General features: G+C 42.6%; 2 protein-coding genes across 4 annotated transcripts; one reads left to right on the top strand and one right to left on the bottom strand.

Moving 5' to 3' along the window:
- Window positions 1–503: 503 nt before the first annotated feature.
- Window positions 504–10,366, bottom strand: LOC143161181 (quinone oxidoreductase-like). Of its 2 annotated transcripts, none has more exons than XM_076339889.1 (9): window positions 10,310–10,366; window positions 7,582–7,706; window positions 7,092–7,244; window positions 5,210–5,373; window positions 4,335–4,386; window positions 2,102–2,251; window positions 1,583–1,684; window positions 1,394–1,489; window positions 504–1,132 (listed from the first exon to the last, which is right to left on the bottom strand). In XM_076339889.1, exons 2-9 carry the CDS (start codon window positions 7,690–7,692, stop codon window positions 971–973), a joined length of 990 nt encoding a protein of 329 aa, XP_076196004.1. In that variant the 5' UTR covers window positions 7,693–7,706; window positions 10,310–10,366; the 3' UTR covers window positions 504–970. The 2 variants fall into 2 exon arrangements, with proteins under 2 accessions (XP_076196004.1, XP_076196003.1); XM_076339888.1 differs by lacking the exon at window positions 10,310–10,366 and adding an exon at window positions 9,852–9,918.
- Window positions 10,367–10,508: 142 nt separating this feature from the next.
- LOC143161182 (tRNA wybutosine-synthesizing protein 3 homolog) lies at window positions 10,509–23,193 on the top strand. 2 transcript variants are annotated; one of them, XR_012995482.1, is made up of 7 exons: window positions 10,509–10,723; window positions 11,514–11,594; window positions 16,365–16,463; window positions 17,294–17,365; window positions 17,649–17,782; window positions 18,696–19,952; window positions 22,362–23,193. XR_012995482.1 is itself a non-coding variant. In XM_076339891.1 (6 exons), the coding sequence occupies exons 1-6, from the start codon at window positions 10,550–10,552 to the stop codon at window positions 18,916–18,918; spliced, it is 783 nt and encodes a 260-aa protein (XP_076196006.1). In that variant the 5' UTR covers window positions 10,509–10,549; the 3' UTR covers window positions 18,919–23,193. The 2 variants fall into 2 exon arrangements, 1 of the variants encoding a protein (XP_076196006.1); XM_076339891.1 differs by having other exon boundaries at window positions 18,696–23,193.
- Window positions 23,194–23,488: the final 295 nt, after the last annotated feature.

The raw sequence follows: 23,488 nt of genomic DNA, 5'->3' as shown, positions 1-23,488 counted from the left end.
GAATTCACTGCTCATTAGAGAATTATACCATTAGAAGGACGTGCCTGTAATACCAAACAGTACTTTGAGTGTAAAAACTGCCAACATATCAAAGAAACTGTCCTGCCTTAATTGGACTGTATTTGGAACAAGTCAACAATGTATACACATTCACTTACGAAATAACATGAATTCTCAGTACCCATGAAAGCAGTGCAGCCTCTCTTTTCTCCTCATTGTATCCAGGGATTCAGGTGACTTTAAATTTAATAAAAGTCACAGGAAGAATTGAAATCCTCGCTACCCAGCCATTTACCATCAAGGAATCAGCTGCTTCTGCCAATATGATCACTTACGAAGTAGCAAACATCAGCATGCAGCTTCAGAGTTATGGCCCCTTTGGATTAACCGGGACACTTTCACCTCAGATACTAAGTCAGGCACAGCAAAATGAAACTGCCTCTGCTTCCAAACAGTTCGTATTTGAGAGATTCTTTGGCCATCTTTTGAGCTGGAAAGTGAACTATTTTGGCAGTAAAAGCTTTTATTCCAAGTAAATTATGTGACAAAAGACGAACAAGACAAATTTTGTGGCTAAAGGATTTACAGAGTTCTAGTTATATGCGTATAGGTAGTTACATACATTTGTGTATCTGCTTAAAAAGCAGGCTTCATTTTGCTCTACCTACAGTGGCCTCACTATAACTTCACATAGAGCATGATATCAAATTCCAGCTTAGATATTCGTTTCCCCTGCATCACAAGGCCACACCAGCAAATTTATTATTTCCGCATCAGCCAAAAAAGCTACAAGAATTACTTTAAAGTATATGCATCTCTGCTTACTACAAAAAGAAAACAGATTGTTAATTAATTAATGTAATGCTGTTACTGTCAAACCTGATCAAAAGTATGTTTTATAACATACATTCAGTGAATCACGTAAGCAAATGTGCAGTTAGAACAGCTACAAAAAAAATGGAAAAAGACTTCATGGAAGGAGCACCATCTTTCCTCGAGCACCACTGCTATGAATAATGTCTTCATGAGCCTTAACTACTTTGTCCAGTGGATATTCAGAGCCTACAATTGGTTTCAGCCAGCCAGCTTCTATGCCATCAAGGAGTGCTGTTGCACATTCGTGCCTCTCCTCCTGCGTGTAATAAAGACAGCATTTACCACAAGGTCTCTACATTTTAGAAAAGTGTTGACTATTTATTTAAGTGTTACACCAAATTTCACAACCCAAAAATAATTTATGATGTTCTGAGATTAAATCAAAACATAAAGGAATGAACAAACAAGTTACTTACAGCGAAGTTATGCTTTCATCCCTACAAACGATTTTAACTGGAAATAGAGAGGTGTTGGAATAAGCCAACAAAACATTCTTTAAAATAAAAATATTTCTTACCTCAGTTGCAAGAAACAGACTAACTCCGATTATGCTAGATTCTTTACTCATAGTGTCTCTTGGATTTATCTCAACAGGACCCCTACAGCCCACAACCTGTTACAAACGAGTTACAAGGTAGTTCAAGTTATAACTGTTGAATTGCGTTGCTAAATGCACAAACTAAAGTCAGTGGCAAAAAATACTTACCATCACCCTTCCTGCACAGGACAACAGTTGCAAGTCAGTAGCAAGATTGATGTTAGAGAGCATTTCTATTATTATATCAACTCCTTCCATCCCTGTGTATTCCTATATAGAACACAATATGTTATTTAAATCACTCCAATTAGTGCTTGGGTACCACTGTTTATTTCATATGCTACAGATAACATACATTTTACAGTTTATTGTTTACATTTTAAATACAGCCTTTGTACTAAGGCTGACAGCTAATAACTTTAATTTTAGCATATTTTGATATGCTGAATTATGATATGCTACCATATTGGAATTTGCTGGAATGCAAGAGTTTCTAAATGCCATTGCCTGTGAAGAAAGAGCTCAGCTTTTCCAGCCTGGAAAAGTTTTTCCTTGTGTAGAAATGAAAAAGGCAGTACACTATTGCTCCTACATAAACCTACTTTAAAAAACTTCTGCAAACAACTGTTCACACTTTATTAGTAAGAAAAATACATACTGCATCACCTAGCCCTGATACATGCTTACCTTAATTTTATCAATGTAATTCGCTTCTCTGTGATTAAATGCTTGGTGAGCGCCATTTCTCAGAACCATGTTCATGCCTTCCTCAGTTCCCGCTGTACCCAACACCTTTAAACCACAAGCTCTGGCAATCTGACATGTTGCTATTCCCACCTGAGGGGAAAAAAAAAGGAAAAGAAAAAAAGAGAAAAAGGAGAAAAAAAAAAAAAGTCTTTTTTCTCTTTCTTTCTTAGCATTTTAAATTTTATATATTCTACCAGCAACTTGGACCTTACCCATTTAAAAAGCTGGCCTGGTAACATTTTTTTTTTTGCCATAATAAGTAATTTGGATCTTAAAGATAGCCAAACAGTCTTTAAAAAAAGAAAAGATATTTACAGAGGCATAGTAAAGTTTTGTGTTTTTTTTAATAGCTATCAGCATTTGATATAAATCCATGCAGAATATTGTCTATCTGTTAAAGTTGGGCCATATATATTTGATACAAAGCCAAGGAAATTCGTCTCTTCACAGAACCACCTGCTATTGATACCAGCATTATATATTGCAAAGAAAATCTGCAAGCACAAATTTTATTAACACTACTTTTGCACCTTTCACAAACAGATTAAATGGTATCTTTAGCAACCAAATTCTCCGTGTCTCATACCAGGTTTGCACTCCAGAAGATGTTTAGAGGTGAGGGATGCCTTCACAAAAACCTGATGTTGGAGCCAATGATCACTTGAGGCATACCAATGCCATCTCTTGGTTTTGCTTTGCGTCACAGCAACAGAATGCAAAAGCAAAACGAGGGAACAGCTGACATGTAGAATGCCTCCCTGGGATTCAGTCCCAGCTGGTCAGCTTCCTGAGGCTACAGATTCGGCAGCCCGCTGTACCGACCATACAGATGGATACCTCCTCCAGGATATGTTAAGATACACACGTTTTTATATTTTTTTGGGGGGGAAGGAAACAAACAAACAAATAAATACACAAACAAAGACGACCATAAAAACTCCATTCCGTGGCTCTGCTATTTAAATTTGTATGTATGAATAACACACAAAATAAATGGACAGGCTTCTCGAAAAAATCTACCATGACCATCTGTCTGGCCAGGGTCTACCCAAACTGTTTGCCAAATGTGACCTTGTTTTCTCACCAGCAGATCATCAGTTTTCAACTAAATGAAAAAACAAACACCGTTAATTAAAATACATCATGGCCAGACTGATTTTCAGAGAAAAATTCAAAAGGAGGCACATTTTTAAGAATCATTATGGCAGTCAGCATCACTTGAAAGAAAAGATGCAGCACAAACCATCTTTTCTCTTCAGCATGTGCTTCATACCTATACATATCTCACTGCTTTTACAAGTATTCCTATAACAAAGGTTACAAGTCCACAGAACAACAGATTTGCATTATATGCCTCTGCAAACCAAAGGCAATATATCTTTTCAAGAAACACAAAATAAGTAAGAATAGAAACACTACATTTAGTTTAAGAAGAAAAAAGAGGCTATGATGCTGAATGTCATTCTAGTATCTTAGAATGAGACCTGAATTCCTCCTCATATGAGACTGTCATAATCACCTTTTTGCTGTCTACCAAATAATTAAGGAAACTTTGCCTGTTTATAGCAGCTGCTTGGTGCATCAGCAGAAGCTAAGCAACAAAGTGCAGAGTATGGGGGATAAATTAAACTAGAATGTTGTGTGAAAGAGATCTAAAGTTAGCTTGTCGTGTAAAACCAAAGAAAACTGTATGTTCAGTTTAACGCAGTATTCAGCCATGAATTTATACATTGCAGCATCTCTCCTTGTGCAGCTAGCGCTTAGCTAATAGGTAAAAAGATCCCAGAAATGCATAGTTGCTATGCACCAGTGATTACTACTCAGAGAACTGAGAACAAGTTGTATATATTTTAAAACCACAGCTTTCTGCTATTGGTTTTATCTCAGGAAGACCAGTTATAAAGCTTCCAGACCAACTTCTGACTGCAGCAGTGTGTTTATTATGTGACCCTCTGTACCAGGGGCCTTACACAATCACTCATGCAGTTTCATAGTTGTTTGGAATAACAGGGTTTGCTCTAAGAAAAAAGTATCCTAAAGTGTCTGAAATAAAAACCTAATTTTGTTAATCCATTAATTGATACAAATGTGACCATAAATCATACCACAGACAAAAGCAGGTACAAGGACAGAAAGCAGCATTTCTTATAACTTGCCTTCTCAAAATACTTACTCCCCCACTCGCACCATGCACGAGCACACTTTCCCCTGCTTTGGCACGCCCTCTGAATGGAAAAACAGAAAATATTGGCATTATGATTGCAGTACATGATCATTAAGCATCAGATTGCACATACTGACATCCAATCTCATCTTTCACACAGTATTATTTCCAATCTACGTTATGGCTAAACAGGTATAATCAGCCTCTCTGGGAAAACAAGGAGGCAAAATAAACCATATCATATATGAATTTAAGTAATATGCAATTATGTCAACATGCAACTAGCAGCAAGTAACAGTCTGGTACTGAACCTCAGTTCAAGATCTTCACCTGTTACAGATCTTAAAATAAACCACACTAGTCCTAATCATTTGTTCTATCAAGCTAAACCAGCTTTCCAGTCCTAAACTCTCACCCAGCTGACACGGAAGGAAGTCTGGCTTTTACTCGTTATACTGTCCTATGGCAACAGCCAGGACTGTACACAGTCTCTCTGGCAGACACGCTCACAAAGAAAAGAGGTGGGTCTGCGCTACAGCACATTGTCCGTTTAATTAAGAAATTAGAACTATTCCTGGTTTTCTTCCCTAGCTAAAATACCAATGAGTACTGAAAGAGAGTTACACGTTTTATTACGTGATACTTATCGAAGAAGTCTTTCCAGGTCTGTTCTCTTAAGAAGAAATACTTAACAGGAAAATACAGTCTCTAGCTTCTAGGTAACAATTATCTGGCAATTCCATCAGTATAACAAATTTAACTTAAGTGTTTTAAACATTTCCCACTCATTGATCTCTCCCCATTTTACAGGACAATGAAAATACGGGCTTCAATGTTTTAAATATTCAAAAGCAAAATGCACAAACTTAGATTGGGCACCTTACTTTTGGAAAAGAGCGCGATAAGCAGTGAAGGAGGGTATTCCAATCGCTGCTCCTTGCCTAAAGTCCAATTTATCCGACAAAGGAAAGACTCTATTAGCTGCAGCAACTGCATAATCTGCATATCCTCCAGAGATCGTACCAATGGTAAAAACTCTGTCACCTTTCTAGAAAGGAGGGAAAGAAAATAGAGAAATTAATCATCTCCCTTATTTTTTCCTTAATATACATTAAGAACCAGTTCACAGAAGTTTAGGCTATTTCTAACAGCTCACATTAAAAATAACCAGTTATACTTGTCACAGGGAAGATTTTTATAAATGCTAATACATACAATCAATGCAACACAAACCATATAATGTCATATACTTAGATTTAAGTGTCATAATTATAACCCCCACTCTACAGTGTAACACACAAACCTACTGTCTCATTAGTATTAACATGAATGAACCTGAACACTAAAGAATTCCATCCACAGATTCCAAACGCAAAACCTCAAAAGCTTTTACAAACACAAAAGAACCGTTTCTCAATTATTTTTGTTTAAACGTGGAAAAAAGATGTACTCTTAATATACCCTAAGGTAACTAAATATTGCTGCTGTTCTTCAACAGGGAATACTCAAACCAGCAATTCAGTAGGTGATGCAGGAAATGCACCACCTGGCAGTGTGCTGTATGCGTGTGCGCCTAGGCGCTTCAGTCCTGCCGATGGAGCACAGCGCCAGCTGCGGTGGTCCAGGTCAGCACCCAACCTTGTACAAGCCCGCTCGGAGAACGACAGCAGTATCCGTTAACATTCACAGTTACCGAGCTCTGATTGTTCTACTATTTGTATGTTGATCTCAATAAATATACAGCATGTGGACTGCGTCAGTTTGGTTTGCAGACGTCGGGTATTAACTCCTGTGCAGAGGGCTGCATATCAGCATAGCTGTTTCTCAAGCATTATGAGTATGCAAATGAATGAGCCTGGCTACTCAGCATTTTCAGGATGTCTGTCTGTGGCACGTACTGATCTCATCATCTCTCTCTTTCATGCAAGCAAAGAGCATCACAATTTCCATAAGAAACAAAAAGCACACACAGCAGATATAGCAAACTACTGATAAGAAACTACGAATAAACGTGATTCTTCTCTCTAGATAACCAAATCTCTCATCTCTCCCACAATAGTTACATAAATTCCAAGTCAGGAAATGCCAACACCATTTTAACTACAATTTTTTCTGTTTGTCTGAGACCAACAGCCTAGTGACTTGAAAGGAAGAACAGATTTAAAAACTAGATAAATTTCATAGATATCTTTTAGGAAACTGGTAATTGCCTTCTCGTGTCCCAAGGCCTTCCCCCTGAGAAAATCTAAGTAAAATTACTAGACTGGAATAATAAAGTATTATTTGAACAGTTTTAACAACAAATAAGTAATTTATGGGGTTTTGTAAGTCACTAAAATAAAGGCTATTTCCATTTCCCCCAAAAAAAATTTACAGAAAATTTTTCAGTTCTGCCTGAAATTATTACCTCAAGCAGGAAGCATCCAACTTCAAATATTTCTGCAATGCCATAAAAATAGTTCTGAACCACAACTTTTGTACACCAGATATCATTGCTTTAAGCAGACAAACTGAAGTGCCTCTTCTGAGACCTTTTAACTCTTGGAGGTCAACAGCATTAAAGACTTCCCTACAGTTCTATCTACAGACTGGATTGCCAATATGATCTTGCTGCGTGCTTTTACCAGTCAATGAAGGTGATTTCCGCTCCCCCCCCCCCCGAACAGATTACATGATTATAAGCAATAAAACCAGGAACAGTAGTATAGCAATCACACAAAGAGGATACAATAAACAATAATGAATTAAAACCCAATGCATAAATACCTTGAATGCAGTCACATGTTCCCCAACACCTTCTATTACACCAGCCACATCTGAGCCCGGAGTATAGGGTACAGCTGGTTTTCTAGCATGATTTCCAGACCGAATATATGTCTCGACAGGATTTACTCCACAGGCATGGACTTTAATTAACACCTAAAAGAAAAGATGCTTCTTAAGCAATAATTAAAAAGATTTAGAACTTGAATTCACAGCACAGTATCATGGCATTTTAACCAAATTCTTAAACAGAGTCAGCAAAAATTCAGTGTTGAACTGAAGCTATTCCATATAAAGGATTTCCTAAAAATATGTAGCCCATATAACAGTAAAAAGCCCACGTTTGTTAAACGTGATGTCTCAGGTAGTATGAATACACTGATCAAAAACTACATGTTCAAGATTAAAAGTTTTGTTTTGTATTCTTCATTCGGTTCTGAGTGTACCTATATCATTCAATATCATTATTTCAGTTCACAGAACTCATATATACCTGATTTTCTTTTGGATCAGGAATTAAGACATCTGACTGGAGTTTAAGCACTTCAGGGCCACCAAATTCAAAAACTCTGACAGCTCTCATCACATTTCTTGTGGCTGCCATAGCGATCAGAATATCTGGGGGGAGGGGGGAAACAGTAACATTGTATTGCCTTCGTAATTTATTTTGCATCTTCAAAAGAAAGAAATCAAACAACCGCCTGTCAAGCAACTGAATAAATAGAACCTCACTCCTGATTTACATTTGGGGTTTGTTTGTTTGTTTTGGGGTTTTTTCCCCCAAATCTTGCAAAAGGCAGAAAATTAATCCTACCATTTGCCAGACTTTATGGGTATTAAGAGAATCACATGCAAATAATTTATCCGTAGAAGTATTTCTACAGCAGCTCCCATGAACACTGCACTGCTATCACATATGCAGAGATGTACAGAACTTTGGGGAAAAACATTGATAATTTACTATTACATCCTGGTGAAATAGCCTGTCGTACATTGGCTGACTGCGTAATCTAGCCAAGTGACATTCCAGTCACTGCTCCTGCTTACTATTAAACATCTATGCAAAAAAAAAGCAACAAAAAACTACTCATCAGCTATCAAAAACAGAAGATACCATAGGACATTAAAACAAGCCAGGAAAAACTGAAGTGCAGATATTCAAGATTCCAATCCTTAATTCCAGCTGGATTTCACCACTGCAGCTGAAGGTGACAGAGACCATGAACCACAGCCCTCAGCGGCTGCAGCTCAGAGCCTTGTATGCATTAACGGAAGCAATGACAATTTATCAACACGTGAAGCTGTAACTATTCCAACTGCATTCATTTGTGAAGTATTCTAACAGAACACTGCAAGCAAGCTACTCCTACTACTGGAAAAGTTATACACAATTCTTTCAGAAATCTGATCGATTCAGACAGAGGAGCTTTACTGGGTACACAGCAAATAATCACAGGACAGCAAACAGGCATACAGGAACCTTAATGACACCAAGAGATCATGCTTTTGGCCAACTCCAGCTAAAGAACTTTAGGGCTGTAGCCAGAGGTAGGCTTTTTCCCAAAGATGATTACAGCTTTTAAAAGTACCTGACTTAATCACTATTTTTTTCTCCTAGCTAATACAGTCTGTAAGGCTTCACATTTTTGGTTGCCTGTTCAAGTCAGTAAGAGTATTAGTCACAAGGATATACACAACTAACATTTCCCTTGGGACACGACAAAAATCTACACTGCGAAGTAATTTCTGAAGCATAGGTCACTTTTATACGTAGTGATAATAAACCAAATTAAAAGAAGGCTTCTATTCTGCTCAGAAAAAAAACTGGACCTGTAGGTTTTAATAAATGATTCTGCAGTATGATGACTGATCGTTAGGATGAGGCCTTCTCTAGACAACTGGAAGCAGCCCCGATATCCGCTGGAAGGGGCAACGGGTGGGCACAAGCAATCCAGGAGGCTTCCCGAGTGCCTCGGTGACAACGTCCTGGCACAGGCGATCGAGGAGCGGAGAGGAGAGGGGAGGTGTCCTCGTATTCACAAGCAAGGAAGGACTGGAGGGGGACGTGGAGGCTGGGGGCAGCCTTGGCTACAGCGACCAGCAGATGGTGGAGTTCAGGACCCGGGAGGAGGGAGCAGGGCAAGCAGCAGGACCACAGCCTGTCGGTCAGGAGGGCTGGCTCTGCCCCTTCAGGGAATCCCACGGGATTCCGGAGAGCCCCGCGGGGGTGAGGGGGGGCCCAGAGAGCTGGCTGAGAGTCAAAGATCAACCTCCCCAAGCTCGGTGGTCCCTCCGGAGAAGCACACCACCAAACAGGCCCGGGCGGATGCAGGAGCAGCTCCTCAGGCAGAAAGCGGAGCAGGCAACGAGAGGGGACCCGGGAGGCGCCCCCCAAGCAGGCGGGGATGGGGTCGGGAAGGCCACGGCCAGCTGGGGTTGAACTGCAGGGCACCAAGACGGGCTTCCGCGCGTGCCCCGGGAGGCGAGGGGAGGCGAGGGGAGGCGAGGGGAGGCGAGGGGAGGCGAGGGGAGGCGAGGGGAGGCGAGGGGAGGCGAGGGGAGGCGAGGGGAGGCGAGGGGAGGCGAGGGGAGGCGAGGGACGCGCGGGCGCGGCGGCCCCGAGCTGCGCAGGGTCTCCCCCGCCTCAGAGCAGCCGCCAGGAGCCCGGGCCCCGGGGCGGTCGGGAAGTGGAGCCTGGTCCTCCGTCGCAAGCGGGGGCACAGCCGGCTGAGAGGGGCCTGACCCGGCTCCTGGGAGGCTCACCGGCTGCTCAGGAGGGAAACGGGGCCGCACCGCAGGAACAGCCCGGGCCCGCCGCGGCCCTCGCCCCCGCAGCGCCGGCGGGGAGGCCCCGCCCCAGACACGCCCCTCGTCACCAGGCCCCGCCTCGGACACGCCCCTGCAGTCAGGACGCGCCCCTCGCCGGCAGGCTCCGCCCCCGGACACGCCCCTCGCGGCCAGGCCCCGCCCAGCCAGCCCTCGCAGCAGCAGCCGCCGCCGCCGCCACCGGAGGTCCCGGGGCTCCCGCTGGCAGGGCCGGCCCGGAGCGCCGCGGCCATGTCCGCCTCGGCCTGCGGAGCCCAGCCCCGCGCGCCGGGAACAGCCGGCACGGGCAGCGCGGGACCGCCGCCGGCCCCGCCGCCCTGCAGCGGCCCGCCCCGCTGCCCGAGGCAGAGCCGAGTCCCGGAGACCGCCGGGGAGCCCTCGCGCCCACCGCCTACCTCCGGAGCGCTCCTGCCCCCGCGGCGGAAAGCGGGCCCGGACCGATCGGCGGCGGGGGCGGGGGCAGCCAGGGGGCGGGCGCGGCGACGGGCGTGCCACAGCCCGTCCGGGTCGCCCGCCCCTCGGCCGTCGCGTGTGGAAGTTTGGCCCTCGCGGGCTCCCGTCAGGCTCGCGCGGCGGCCGCCGTAGGTGTGGCACGGAGGTCGCCGTTGCGGCGCCGGGGCCGCCGCCCCCCCCTCATGGCGGCCTTCCGGCAGTGGAAGGCGCAGCGCCTGGCGCGGGCGGACGCCAGCAGGAAGGGCGCCCTGGACGAGCGCGCCGCCGCCGTCGTGCAGCTCCTCAACGGGCGAGCCCAGTTCTGCACCACCAGCTCCTGCTCGGGCCGCCTGGTCCTGGCGCAGCGCAGCGCCGCGGTGAGTCCCGCGGCCGCCCGCCGCTGGCACGGGGCTGGGGGGTCCTGGAGATCCCGCCGCTCCCGTCGCGGCAGCAGAAGCCTCGGCTCTCGGGGCCCTTCGAGCTGGCCGGGCCGATGCGGGTCGGCGGGGGCGGCTGCGAGCGGCTCCGGCGGCGCCTCTGCCCGGCCGCGGGCGCGCCGGGCTCCCGCCGCGCTCTTCAGCACCGGTGAGGGCCGCAGGTTTTCTCTGCCAGCGGCCACTTGGGTGAGGCGCGGGAAACTTGTGACTTTTCTCCTGTCGGTGCGGCGCAGACCCTCGATGCCGTGCCCTGCTCGCCTCGGCACGCCGCGGGGAGGCCGCTGGCCGGTGGAGGGGTTCGCGCCCTCGCAGCGCTGGCGAAACCGGGAGCGTGGCACCGGGAGCGCGCTGGGCACGCGGTTTGGGAGCTCGGAAAGCAAATCAGTTTGACGTGGAAGGTTTTGGTGTACGGTGCGGTAGAAGGCTGCTGGCGCTGAAAGCGGCATTCAGTGGTTCGCTGTCTCTGCTCCAGTTTTCCATCTCGATTGCTGGGACATAAACCTCTCTGATGCTAGACCTCAGTTGTACAGCTTCATCTGACTGAGAATGTATGAAAGCATAGATAAGTCAGTTTTAAACTACTTTTATGTAAATATATTTTCCTGCGTTAAGAAAGCATGCTTTTTTAAAAGCAATTTTATTTACTCTGAAGGACCGTTTTTTTATACAAGCACAAGATCAGACATCATCTATCTGTAGTGCTAGTTTAACCGTTTCTCTTCATTACTAGGATACAAACAGCTGTGAGATCCAGAAGAAAAACTGCACGTGGCTCATGGTAACACATGAAATGTGTATCAAAGACGATGTGGTAAGAGGACAATGTGATACAACTTTTATATTTAGTTAATGTAATGTTTCTAATGTCATGGAAAACACGTCATGTGAAATATAAAGAAATTTTTAGGTTTTTTATTTCTGTTACTGAGATGAGTTGACGCTCTAATTTCAAAATGAACTTTTCTCTAGGCGTTCTACTTAATAAATTCTTAAGACGTGTTTTGAAGAGAATGCTTTTAAGCTTAACGCTAAATTCTCTGCATAGTTGTAAATGCAGCTAATATGAAACTCGAGTAATTTCTTACTGTCTGGAGTCGCATAATCTCCGCATCACGATAGCTCGACAAGAAGTCAGTGATTACTACTGCTTCTGTAGCAGAAGACTGTCTTTCAGAAAACGATTTCTGAAAATCTAAGGTACGGTGATTCTTATTTCTTAAAAACCCTTTCCTTATTCAGAATAAGCAGAAATAATGCTTTTCTAAGCAAGTGTTCTTCCTTTCCTGAAAGATTACTGTTAGTATAACAATGTGTTTTTCATTTCTACAGCTTTTTATCTGCTCTTTGTTCTCCCTTCTTGTTGGATTGCCAGCAAGGTATCAGCTGGAGACTAGATTTGATTTAAAAGCCTTCCTATCCAAAAATAAAATAAGCTTAATTTCTGTAGAATACTTCCTGGTCTTTGGACAGTGATGCCATAGTCATTAGCAGATGACGCTGGGCTAAATGAAAACAGTACGCTCCTTGTTAATACCGAAGTAACAATTGCTGTATGAAGCTAGGTGTTTGCCTAGTGAAAGTTCTGTGTCAGGCAGCATCTGAGATGATGCTTACTCAAGCAGCAACGTTCCTGCAGGGGACAGATGCAGGATAATGTGGCCTTTATCCCGTTCTCCAACAGTTAGAGCCTGACATACACCTTAATGCAGTAATTGTAATACCTCTGTCAGAATGGGTCAGTTGTGATTAACAAATATTTTGTGTTGTCCTCATTAACCGTTTCATACATTATGGCCATTCTTGCTTCGTTGTTTGGGTCAGCTGTTCCAGAAGCAACCAAAACGAATTCCTTTGTTTCTGTTAAATGTAGATGCGTTCAGGTAAGCATGCCCTTGGGCACGTTCATTTTGTATGTAGTAACTCCTTCAAGACAGTTAAAACTGTCTTGAGTTAAAAAAACCTCTTGAATTTAAAACTGTCTTGAGCCCAGCTTGCTGTGCTAACAGCTCTTCATTTACAGACACCTGAAACTAGTGTAACAGTGAATCTCTTATACTGCATTTTTAATTTAGTGTCTTAAAATCCCCTGAAATTATTAAAAAAAAAATATATATATATATATATAAAATGGGGTTTTTTTCAGTATGCTTTCAAAATAGTCTGCTCTCTGCATACATCCCTTTGCTTTGTCTGTCCCAAAAAAGAAGCGGTTAGACCTTACCAGGTCTAAATTCTCTCACTCAATTCATAGCTCACTTTACCGTATGCATACATTCTCACGCATGCACAGAAAAACTCCTCCAAAATATTTGTCTTCATTAGTATTTGTTCTAGCAAAGCAGAGCTTGCTGAAATTTCCATCAGCAGATTTCAGGCTGAGTAGGACACAGTAGGTTGTTGCTGACTCTTATGAGAGGAAATGCTCTGATTTTTCCTGTTCCCTTTAACAGGTAGACGGGATTTTTTTTTAATGCATGAATTGCAAGTGTAAGAAAAATGTCTTTGACTGATTTTTAAACTACTGTACTCCAATGTATGATAAAGCTTTGTGAGTGCGGTATTTAGGAAATGAGAAGGGAAGTCAGGATCTTGTATGCTGTGTGTTGTGCTTTTCGGCTGTCAGATCATTTGACCTCACTGCGTATATTAACCGCAACAATATGAACATAGGATGTTTGTTTTGTAAATTATTTTTATCCCTGTATCCTCTCAATGCTTAGAGAAAAAGCATCGTGTATTACGCAGTACCTCTTTGCAAGGTTATTGATATGACACAAATACGATCTCATAATTACACAACAGTGTAAAACTGAAGCGGTGTACTTTTTTTCCTTGACGCACTATTGGCGTGAATCTCAACCACCTTCCACTTTGGATTTTTGGATGTGTGTACACCAGAATTTGGCCAGCTGCCGTTTAAGAGGTGCATGTGCAGACCGTTTGCTTCTACCAGGACCTGTGCACACATAGTTTTGTCCCCATGTCTGTGTGGACAGACCCGTAAGGTATGCAGTCAGCTGCTGGTTTTGCATATTGCTGACAAACCGTCCAAATGTCTAGCTTGAGTGTCAGTACAGCGTATCTCATGAGTGAGGTGTCATCTCTTCTTCTCGTGAGCGGGCTTTGCCGAATGCAGTGGGCTGTGCACTGCCCTCGTCAGACTGTAACTTCTACCCGAGCTAGTAACATGACTGCAGCTGTGCAGCGCCGTAGTGAAAGTGTTTGCTGTAGTACCGACATACGCTCTTTGTAGAACAAGGGCTGCGTTCTGCGTTACTGTAAACGTGCTGCCGTGGTCAATCGTTAAATGCAGTCAGCTGTTTTCTGCTTCGTATCACTTTGGCGATTGCTCCTGTGTTTGGAATAGAGGGATTTTCATTTGTGTGAGGTTTTTTACATATCACCGGCAGGTACTTTCTGTCATTCTATGACAGCAGTTAGACTTTGACTCTTTAGAGATGAGGGGCCTAATCCTATTCCCACTGGGTGTTTTCCCATCGGCTTCACTGGGAGCAAATCGGGGCCCCAGACCATTAGACTTAATAGAAAATTACTTTCAGTATTTCCCTATTAAACTGAGTTTGCAGGAAATTAATGATTTAGATGCAGTAAGATAATAAAAAACCTTTACTGAAAATATTTTGTTCCATTAATAAGCTTTTTGAGGAAACAAGTATTGTAAGACAGCTTTGGGACAGTGCTAACAGGCATAGATGATTTCAGTCAGCATGACTTTCTTAACTAGTTGTATTCTCGTTGAAAAGCTACCCCTAGAGTATCTGCTAAATTACTTAGCTTTGTCAGAGAAACAGAAACCCTTAAGACACCCTTACTGATATCACACACGCTGATCGCAGCTAGTAATGTGTTCTCTGTTATAATACTTGTCTCAGAGACAAGTCTGTCTAACTTGGCTGCCACAATGGATGCGGATCATTTTGCTGAATGCTCTGTTGGCCAGAACAGAGTTCTCAAACATGGGAAAGCGTCTGAAAAGGGAACATGGAAACGTGCCTGAAAAGGGAACACACGCGTCCATGGCAGGTCCCAGCCTGTGTTACGCACCATGCATGCCGACTGCCGCGTGAATTTGTGTTCCTCCTGAAATCAGCACAGCCCAAGCAGACACTACACGACACTACACAACGCGGCGGCCTCAGGAGTATACACAGCCAGCCTTGTGCTGTGCTGTGGTGCACAGAGAAACCACACGAACTCTGCAGAGCCCAGCTTTGGATAAGGAAGCTGTTTGACCGTGCTAGCCCACTCTCAGGCAGGGTGAATTCACCACAGTGGAGCACTGTGTCAACACAACTCATTTCCAGGCCCAAGCAAATGCTAAATAAGCTAGCTTAGGTATTTCTGTACAGCACTGCATTATGCAATGCTGATCGTTTCTGTTTCTCATCAGCTTTAGCACAGCTGTGGTTACTTGGGCATTTTTTAAAATCTGGCGCACAAATTACAAACTTAGCCATTCAGAAAAACCTGCTTTCAACTTAAAATAAGAATATATATGGAGGAGATGCTGCATAAATACATTTAAATACTTTTCGATGTTTAAAGGAAAGGAGAGAGTGTTACTTCAGCAGTTTTCTTTTATACCATCATGTCTTAAAAAACCATATGAATTTGATTATTTGCTGAAGATTTTATGGAATATTTTCATTTTAAAAGAAAGATGAGAAGGGCTAGACAAAACAACAAAGTATGGGAAAACAGCTGAAATTTCTCGAGTTAACATAGCAAATTTTTTAGTGCGGTGAATTAAGCAAGTGAAGGCAAACAAGAAGGGGGAGCAAATAGTGCTTATGATTAAATAATCACACAATTGAATAGGTAATATAACTGCCTCAAAGTGACCTTTCTGAATGGAAGAAAGTAATACTGGACCTCAGAGAACTGAGGGGTCTGAAGGAAATCTCTTGAATTTTGTCATTACTGTTACCTCTTTTTTTTTTCTCGTCTTGTGGGTTTATGCCTCTAATTTCAACCTCTGAATTTTTTATCTTTATAAGTCTTATACAGTAGGCTATGCATTATTATTTAAAGTAGGATTAAAATGTGATCAAGTACATTAGGCCATGAATTTAATCTGCTGAACCCCAGAAAGTTTCTGAAGTTGAGGAAGGTACTTCAGAAACTAAATGTCTTTGATTTTAAAGAACAGTTTAAAAAAAACCCCAAAACTAAAAAAACCTGCTTAGGTTTCATGTGATTGCAGTAAAACAGTCTTCTTCCCTTGCTGTACTGACTGTATCGATCCGTTTGAATGTACAAAGAAATAAACAGGGAAGTGCACTTTTTCAAGTTTTTAAAGTCTACCTTGTGATGAGTTTCTATCAAACCTAATCAGTTTAGCAAACAGAATCATGGAAATCCATGGAATTTCTATGTGCTATAAGCAATGAAAAATCAAAAGCAGCTGAACAAACCTGATTGCTTGGAACTCATTTGCTGCATTGTTAATGCTTGTTTCACACACTGACTAGCTGTTATTTTCTTTTTTTTTTTTTTTTTTTTTTTGCAGTAACAGTACACACTTGCAGTATTAATATAAATATTTTGGTTTATTTTCCAGATGACAGCACTAGAGAAAGCCACTGGTGACGTTGTGCTCAAGTTTGAGCCATTTGTTCTTCATGTGCTATGTCAAGAGCTGCAAGATGCACAGCTTCTGGTAAAATTACATCAAGTAACAATGTTACATTGTTGTTCTGTTATATTCCTTGCTGTAAAAGTACTGGCTCCTGAGTAAGCTTTAGCACTTAGGAATAGTCCCAGATGTGCTGTGTGTTTAATAACTAGGGTAGTAAAAGTAAGCTGATGAAGAAAACACAGCTTTAAACTTAGTAGAGATTTTGCTGTACTTCTTAGAAAACAAAATTACTCAACTACAATTCAGTGTTGAAGCTGAAGCAGGTTGCCTGGTAAAAAATGTTTTCCCAGTGAGCCTGGGTTGCTTTCACTGGCTGAAAGTGATGGGTTTTTTCAGCTGTCATTTTGCTACCAGCCAGGCCATTTGGCTCCAGTGTTTCAACTAATTGAGTAGTACCTTTGCCTTCTGCTTTTCCAGAATGACTCTGGAGAGTAACGCATGATGGGCTTGTTCCTTCATTAATGTAGAAGAGAGTTGATTAGCTTCTTTTATAGTAGTGCTGCGCTTTCAGCTATAAAAGTGTTGCACGACTGTCTATATGGTTACCAGCTCTTCAAGATGAAATAGTACAGTGCCCAGAGAGACGTTAATGTCCCATCTGCGCTAATGGATTAAGATTAGACAATCAAGATTGACTATAGTTCTTTGAAAACCAACCACAATTTGTGATACGACATGGGTTTGATCTTAAAAACATTTTAGTGTAACTATTATTGCATTAATTTGGGGAGATGGTTTTGAATAAGTTTTTTTTCAAAACTGAGATTATAAACTGCATTGCAACCCATCCATAATTATTTCTTGCTGTGAAAGTGTATAAGACCTGTTTAAGGCATTTATTTGTTCTGCAGCATTCAGTGGCTATTGATTCTGGGTTCAGGAACTCTGGTGTTACAGTTGGCAGAGGAGGAAAAATTATGATGGTAAGGAATTTTCTACTTACCTGTAAGAAATGTAATAAAATCATATCATTACTGTTAACCTTGATTTTTTTACGAGCTAAGATCTGAACTGTAATGTGATTGACAGCTATCACAGGGCATGCTGTAGCAAAGAAATATCTTTCTGCTTTAGTTGACAGCACACTAACCAATTGTGTGGATAAGTGGGGTTTTTTTTCCTGTAATGAACTCCCCATGTTATTTAAATAACCTTCATAAAATAAAAAACTTTATTCTAGATAAATCCTTCTGTGGGTGTTTTTAGGCTGTCCGGAGCACTCATTGCTTAGAAGTCCCATTGAGCCACAAGGGGAAATTGATGGTCTCCGAAGAATATATTGAATTTCTGATACATGTAGCTAATCGAAAAATGGAAGAAAACACAAGGAGGATTGACAGGTTTGTAAGAGTACACCAATCCTATTCATGACATCTAAATCCAAAAGTGAGAGAGGTTATGTAAAAAAAAAAACAACCAAACCAACCAACCAAAACTAGACACACACACACACACCCCCCAGAGTCTAAAATACAATTTCAATTAATTTTTTGAGCTCTGAAGACTATAAACTGTTTAAACAAAAACCTATAAACAACATGAGTTTGCAGACTGTCTTTGTTACTGAGTAGGGTTTAAGTTTCTTTTTCTAATGCTAACAGCATTTGTTACTCTAACACAGTAACCATTTCAGAAGTATTCCGATTGCAATGCACACTTTAATCCACTAAATGCTTTGTATAGTTTCCAAAACTGATGATTTTATGAAGGCGGTGGAAGATTACACACACTTGGTGTCTTTACATTTGTCTCCCGCTGAGGAACAGAATAGGCAGAAGAGCCGAAAAGCCAAAAAGCATGAGGATCAAAAGGACGCTGGAGAGACGCCTACATGTACTAAGACCAGTTTCTTTTTATATGTCCATTGAAAATCTCTGTAGTTGTTAAAGTTAAAAGTAATTGCTAATAGTAGCAGTCCATCTGATCATTAATGCTGTCATTCATCAGACGTTTAACCTGATACCATTTTATAGTTTCTGTAAGATTAACAGGGTCTTAATGGCACATGAGTACATCCACTAATGGATTTCTAACATACAAGCATTACAAAGAGAAGTGGCATGGCACACGCAAGGACGCTTGCTGATATTTCTAATCTTTCTTCCAGCATGGGCTAGAACATTTCAATGTCAGTAACGATTTTCTTCTCTTACACGTTTTGGTTATATTACACAAGCATTAGTTTCTCAGAGTAGTTTTACAGATCCTGAGCAAACCTACAAAAATAATAACTACGCAATTGTTTCTTTCTAGATTCTACAAATGCTTAGAGTTAGCTTTGAAAACTGCTGTCAGTGCAGACAACTCGCCTTCTGAGGAGACGGAGAAGAATCGCTCTGTGTACATTCACAGGAGAAAGAGAAAGACCATCCAAGAACAAGATGTACACACCTCTCCAAAGGATCACAATGAAGAATTGGAGCCTGAGGATGATACAGGAAGCAATCTTGATATTTTTGCTGAAATCATGATATAGACTAAGGCATTTGAAAGCAAATGGCAAACTGAGTAATAATTGCAATGCTCTTTGTAAGAGATATAAATACTGCTCTGTTCTAAGTAGTAACACTCTCATGGACGTTTACCAGAAAAAAAGGTAATTAAACAGAATTGTGAACAGGTTTAATGCCACAGAAGCACAGAGAACAAAACCGTAGAACGTTTTGGGGTTTTTTTTAACAGCACCGTTGAATTAACAATCTTTCACTCTGTCTGTCAGTTATCACAGAAATAACTGGTTTGCTAAAGCCTTTGGCCACGTGCTCTATGGAAGCGTTTCACTTCCAAATGCTGGGTTTAGGCCTTCTGATTTTTGCAGAGCAGAGAAACTCTAAAAACTGGGTTGTTATCCCTGAAGGTTGTTAAACCCTGTAGGACCTCTGCAAAACAGTGTGCACCAATATAGACGGCCCTTTCAAAACAGGCAGCTGAAGAACAGTACCTGATGTGGAGGTTAGAATAGAAAAGTAGAAGTTACGTACTGCTCTATGCCGGCTTCAGCCAGGTGCGTCCAGGATCCTTCCTGTCTCTTGCACCGGGCGGCAAAGTTGATGCCGTTTTCCTGCACTTTACTGTCTTTCAGGCTCCAGACCCACTGTGTTCATGTGTTCCGCTTCCCTTGGCCAGCGGCCATTAAGTGTTATTTTTCTTTGCATCTTTTAGCCAACTCTGTATGCTGATAGTTTGTTAGCTCACTGACATATCATTCTATGTGGCCAGCACCCATCTTCAGTTCCAGCTGTTGGGCAGGAAGTCAGCCAAAGTGTACAGTAACGGGCTTTCTTACCAGGCCATGAGCCACTGACGTGCAATAAATGTTAACTATAAAACAGTGCAATAATTTGTGCATTCCTGTATTGTACTGTTGGAAAAGTCACTCCATACTTGTATTTTTCAGAAAAATGGTGAATTTGTAAACCTTAGCAACAATGGATTCTGAGCCCACCCTTTTATGACTGAGTGATGGCTAACTGCAAAACAAGACCCTTCCTGAAGGAAACGGTTTATTTGGTACAGTAACTCCCAGTTCATATAGGTCATTGTTTCCATTACATAAGCCTATGTCTTGGGGACATTTTAATTCCACTGTAAAAATTTGACATACTAGGTGGCAGCCAAAGGGAAAAGTAATTGGGGGCTTTAAATAGATTCTGGAAGACCTGGTAGGCTGTGCTTCCAGTAGCAGGCATGCCAAAACAAGTAAACTTGAGCCTTTTGTGTTGCTTGTGTTACGAACTTACAGCTTGAACAGTTTGGTGTGCTTGCTTTCATCCTATTTCTGGTGGCTTGAAAGACCTTAGCAGCTGGTTGGGGCATGGGAAAGTGAGAGGCCAACACCTTTCCGTCCTTGCAAGAAGATTGCGGTTGTGTCAAGTGAGTTGCTGGGTGGTTGATGCTGTCCTTGGCTGTTGGCTGTGAGCACATATTGAGCAAATAGCAGAAAGAGCAGGCTCTACTCTTTTCCTCCTTTGTGGAGGGGGCGAGGCACTGGTGACAAATTTTGAACATTTTGAACGTTCTTGTTTTCCAAGAACATCAGCTTGTGAGATGACCGAGAACATAAGATGTTGAAATACCACAAGAAACCTTCAAAAGTAATACGCTGCATACGCTGTTCTCAAACCTCGTGTGTATTTGGGTGGACTAATCCTTGTCTAATTCTAACTGAACCGGGGCAGGCGAGGAGGGGGGAGGATCATGTCTAATGCCGAAGAGCTGCTTGGTAGGAGGCATGTAGCAAGCGCCCGCCACCTGGCGGGATCAGAGCGTGTGGCGTGGATGCGGTGGGGCTGCCGCAGCGGGGATGTGGGTGAGCAAAGCCAGAGTCCCACAGCCCGTGTAGCAGCAGGCATGCGGGTGGGAGCAGCCGAGGGTCCCCACGGCAGGCCAAAGTGACAGCAGCTCCTCAGGGCATGGGGACGTGACTTCTGCCGCGCACATTATCAGAGTAGCGCCAGGGCAGGGGGCTTGCTTCAGGCCTTCGCAATCACAAGTTTTTGTAGACCTTCCTTTCCATTCTGAGGCACAGCTGCGTTTCTTTGAACTGAGCTGAACCGAAGCCCCAAAGCTTCCATCAACACAGAGCAACATCTGCTTCAGTGCGGAGGGGCGGGCGGACCTTGCAGGCCAGCTACTCTGGCAAAGCCCTGGTGAACTGCCAGCTGGCCGTCCCTGTCCCCCTTCCCGCTGGTGGGGGTCCCACAGTTGCCGCAGGTACCTCCTCACCACCCGGGGGGCGGCTCCTGTGTGCGAAGGAGGCAGTTGTTGCTTTTAAAAGCAGGGGGGTGGATTTCAGAGAGTTTGCTTAGAACAGTCTGAACCGTCTTCTGCATTTAAAGCAGTCCTAACAAGGTCTGGCTCTGGTCTGTTAGCAGTGACTGCAAGTGACTGTAGATGCTGTTAATGAACGTGAGCAGTTTCCACACGCTTTGCAGTGCTGTTATCTTGCACCACACGTGGAAAGCTAAAATTCAGCACTGAAAAAGCAGAGATGCAAAGAAACCGTATCAGACTTCAACCCCAGCCCAAAGAGTCCATATTTTGGAGACCAGAGGAGGCCTGTTTCAGAATTCAGCGAAGGGTAACTTCCAAGTCCGTACAGTCATGAATGCACCTGTGTAAGGTGGGAGAGGGATCGCAGATACTAATTTTGTGTATAAACCAGGACTTCGGTATGCTTTCAAGGGCAGAGCTGTGGGGCTATGTATTGGGAGGAAAGCGTATCAATGCAACTACTTCATCTTTTAGGAAGCTTCTTTTTTCTTTTTTTTTTGTTAAATGCAATCCAATGCACTACAATAATGGCCCAAATCTTTACAGTATGTAACAGCATGTAGAGGATTTACGTTCTTAGAGATATGGTTTGTCAGAAACTGATGTGTGATATGATCCCACGTTCCTCTGAAAAATGATACCAAATTCAGGAAGGTTTTTTGACAGTCTTAACCGAGAAAGGTTACCCTAACTACTGCCATCTTGTTACTTTATACCTGTTAACTCCAATTCTTGAAGACTGTTAGGGACCTCATACAAAAAACCAAAACAAGACCCTACAACAAGAAAAATAAACAGTTGCCTGACTCTCAGTGAAAGATTAGGGAATCATGTTACTTCAGTGCTTAAAATATTGAACAGTTTTTGTAAGGTTTTTCTGATTTTTTTAACCCCCCTGAAGGTTTCAGAGGGTGATACTGAGGTGGTGTTTCACTGTCCTCCAGCCGTGCCAGGAAGGTGCAGAGCGCCGGCACCACCCTGCTCCACACACCGCTACCCTTATTTGCCCATATACCAGGGGATAATCATGCTTTTCCCCAGTCTTACCCAAGTTTCACAAGTTCCTTTCGAGATTAATTTTATCAAGCTGTGTTTTATTTCCAGCTCCTATAACTAATTCTGTTACGCTTTAAATGCAATATTCAGCTGCAGACTACAGGCATCCCACTGGACAAAAAGGCTACACGCAACAGGAGGCAGCAGCCTTTGGAAAGGTAATTCTGGGGCTCGTGGCGGAAGAAAAAATTACCAATAAGCAATGAGATTCCTAAAATTGGCAAATCTTTACCATTTGTAAGTGTGCTTAGCCACTTAATTAATGAAAGGGTATTTTCAGCCCAATTTTCCTATTTGCTTTTGCTATGTTAAAGTATTGCAACATTTAAAATTACAGTTTCATTCACGTTGCATTCAGTTGTTTCTGGGGAGGCAGATGCATTCATTCACTCTAGTACCTGATCGTCTTTTCTCACCCGTAACATTTAGCATCCATACCAGAAAAACCACTTTAAGTTGTCATTCCTCAAATTAGAGCCAAAGGGTTAGCCAGTTGTGCTCACAAATGGCATCCAGCCGGCACTTCAGCATGAAAGTCACTTGACTGATTCACCAAGATAATTCTTTACATGCAAATCACAGGTGTCACAAGCACAAGTATTTGCTTGAAACAGCTTCTTCCTCTGAAACTTAAGTTCTTAAATCAGTTTACAAGAACGTAACAGTAACAGCATCAGGTTGCAGTGGAAATCATTGTTTTCAAACGGAGTTAAAACTCGGGATAGGACGGCGTACCAGCCACCACTCCTATTAATGCTTTACTTGAATTTGCCTGAGTCTATGCATTCAACAACATGCAATTGTATAAAATTTAGTCTCTTTTTTTTTAAATAACTTTGTACTATTAAATATACCATGCACTGGAGTTTTAGAAGGTCTTCGGTACTTTTGGTTACTGAAAATACACCATTACTTTGCAGTATCTTGTCAATTTGATTTTATATAATGTGATATTAAGGAGGATGTTTAACTTCTGGTCTTCCAAAGTTGAAAATAACACCAGTGCAGCATGCTGTGCATTTTCTAAAAGAACCTTTGAAAGGAAATTCGAGTCTTTCAAAAAACAGATAATCATGTGCCTAAGTTTGCCTAGCTGCCCGCTTAGTATCTTTACAGCCAGAGAAAGTAAAGCCTGTAAGAATTACTGTCTCAAACCTGCTGGCTCTGGTGTGACAACAGCAGACAACTATCTAGACATCAAAAGATCAGGGTATGTT

This window comes from Aptenodytes patagonicus, chromosome 5 (genome assembly GCF_965638725.1).
Source record: "Aptenodytes patagonicus chromosome 5, bAptPat1.pri.cur, whole genome shotgun sequence".
In the NCBI taxonomy this organism is placed as follows: Eukaryota; Metazoa; Chordata; class Aves; order Sphenisciformes; family Spheniscidae; genus Aptenodytes; species Aptenodytes patagonicus.
This window is presented reverse-complemented; position numbering and strand designations above follow the sequence as displayed.